At 53.8% G+C, this 2,500-nt stretch overlaps 1 protein-coding gene across 1 annotated transcript in view; it reads right to left on the minus strand.

The window, feature by feature from the left end:
- Window positions 1–707: 707 nt before the first annotated feature.
- Window positions 708–2,500, minus strand: part of LOC138864665 (trichohyalin-like) — a 3,367-nt gene continuing 1,574 nt past the window's right edge. Inside the window, exons 4-6 of the mRNA XM_070132524.1 lie at window positions 2,142–2,346; window positions 1,228–2,081; window positions 708–815 (exon numbers count right to left, since the gene is read on the minus strand). Coding sequence (XP_069988625.1) covers window positions 708–815; window positions 1,228–2,081; window positions 2,142–2,346 — 1,167 coding nt within the window. The remainder of the gene's footprint in view (window positions 816–1,227; window positions 2,082–2,141; window positions 2,347–2,500) is intronic.

Raw genomic sequence — 2,500 nt, forward strand, 5'->3', positions numbered from 1 at the left:
TTGCAGGTTAATTGGCGCCCGCTCATCAGATCCGCTTGTGCAGGGACGGCGCGGCGACCGAAGGGACGACGCGGACCCTGGGGAGAGCATGAGCGGAGACGACCCTCACGGAGACCACCAAGGGAGGCGGGGGGGGGGGCGCTGGGGGCGCGGGGGGGGCAGCAAGGGGCGAGGAGGGGGCGCTGGAGTGGTCCGGGGATAAGGGGGGAAGGGGGAAGGGGAAGGGAGGGGGGAAGGGAGGGGGGGAGGAAGGGAAGGGGAAGGGGAAAGGAGGGGGAAAGGGGGGAGGGGAAGGGGAAGGGGAGGGGGAAGGGGGTGGGGAAAGGGGAAGGGGAAAGGAGGGGGGGGAGGGGGGAGGGGAAGGGGAAGGGGAAGAGAGGGGAAGGGGAAGGGATGGGGGGGGGGGATGGAGGGCGGCCGAGGGTGTCATTAAACGACGACACGAATAAATCACTTCGTTCCTCGCCGTCGTCCGCCATTCCTCGCCCCGGTGTGATCGAAGCGGTAAAACCAATTTCGATAATAATATGTCAGTGATTTAAACGCCAGCAGCGCGAATGATTTACATACGCGAGACGCTCCGCCCTCGCAGGGAATACTATAGCAATTTTACTTATGGCATAAAATGATAACGCGCCGCAGATAATGACAGTGAGAATCCATCAGCCCAAAGAAAACATGAGCCATTGTAACAGCGTAACATGACTTCATCCTATTTTAACGATGGAGGCGTCGGAATGCCTTAGTAACAGATTAACAATTCGATCCGGCGAGAACCTGGCAATTTGTGGCATTGTATATGCTAACAATTTAGCCTATAAAATATGCCGCAATTTAGATATGAGATTGTGCTATAGTCCCGACGACCTCAAATGGCGGTCTTTTGAGTCCAATTGAAAAGAAATTAGACAGAGAGCGCACTACGGATCTCCGGTGATGAAGTGACTGTCATTTGTACCGGATTTGTAACTCATCTCAGCCGCGCTTGCCAGGGAAGGTCAGGGGCGCTCTATTTACGGCGATCGCCCGAGGACCTGCGCTCTATCCTGAGCTCTGAACTGCGCTCTATCCTGAGCTCTAAACTGCGCTCTATCCTGAGCTCTAAACTGCGCTCTATCCTGAGCTCTAATCTGCGCTCTACCCTAAGCTCTAAACTGCGCTCTACCCTGAGCTCTAAACTGCGCTCTACCCTGAGCTCTAATCTGCGCTCTATCCTGAGCTCTAAACCGCTCTACCCTGAGCTCTAAACTGCGCTCTACCCTGAGCTCTAATCTGCGCTCTATCCTGAGCTCTAATCTGCGCTCTATCCTGAGCTCTAATCTGCGCTCTACCTTGAGCTCTAAACTGCGCTCTACCCTGAGCTCTAAACTGCGCTCTATACTGAGCTCTAAACTGCGCTCTATCCTGAGCTCTAATCTGCGCTCTATCCTGAGCTCTAAACTGCGCTCTACCCTGAGCTCTAAACTGCGCTCTACCCTGAGCTCTAATCTGCGCTCTATCCTGAACTCTAATCTGCGCTCTATCCTGAGCTCTAAACTGCGCTCTACCCTGAGCTCTAAACTGCGCTCTACCCTGAGCTCTAATCTGCGCTCTATCCTGAACTCTAATCTGCGCTCTATCCTTAGCTCTAAACTGCGCTATACCCTGAGCTCTAAACTGCGCTCTACCCTGAGCTCTAAACTGCGCTCTACCCTGAGCTCTAAACTGCGCTCTACCCTGAGCTCTAATCTGCGCTCTATCCTGAGCTCTAAACCGCTCTACCCTGAGCTCTAAACTGCGCTCTACCCTGAGCTCTAATCTGCGCTCTATCCTGAGCTCTAATCTGCGCTCTATCCTGAGCTCTAAACTGCGCTCTACCTTGAGCTCTAAACTGCGCTCTATCCTGAGCTCTAAACTGCGCTCTATCCTGAGCTCTAAACTGCGCTCTACCCTGAGCTCTAATCTGCGCTCTTTCCTGAGCTCTAATCTGCGCTCTACCCTGAACTCTAAACTGCGCTCTACCCTGAGCCCTAAACTGCGCTCTATCCTGAGCTCTAAACTGCGCTCTACCCTGAGCTCTAAACTGCGCTCTACCCTGAGCTCTATTTACGGCGATCGCCCGAGGACCTGCGCTCTATCCTGAGCTCTAAACTGCATTCTACCCTGAGCTCTAAACTGCGCTCTAATCTGCTCTCTATCCTGAGCTCTAAACTGCGCTCTACCCTGAGCTCTAATCTGCGCTCTACCCTGAGCTCTAAACTGCGCTCTACCCTGAGCTCTAATCTGCGCTCTATCCTGAGCTCTAAACTGCGCCCTACCCTGAGCTCTAAACTGCGCTCTATCCTGAGCTCTAAACTGCGCTCTAAACTGCGCTCTATCCTGAGCTCTAAACTGCGCTCTACCCTTAGCTCTAAACTGCGCTCTACCCTGAGCTCTAAACTGCGCTCTACCCTGAGCTCTAATCTGCGCTCTACCCTGAGCTCTAATCTGCGCTCTACCCTGAGCTCTAAACTGCGCTCTA

Source organism: Penaeus vannamei, chromosome 17 (assembly GCF_042767895.1).
Source record: "Penaeus vannamei isolate JL-2024 chromosome 17, ASM4276789v1, whole genome shotgun sequence".
Classification (NCBI taxonomy): domain Eukaryota; kingdom Metazoa; phylum Arthropoda; class Malacostraca; order Decapoda; family Penaeidae; genus Penaeus; species Penaeus vannamei.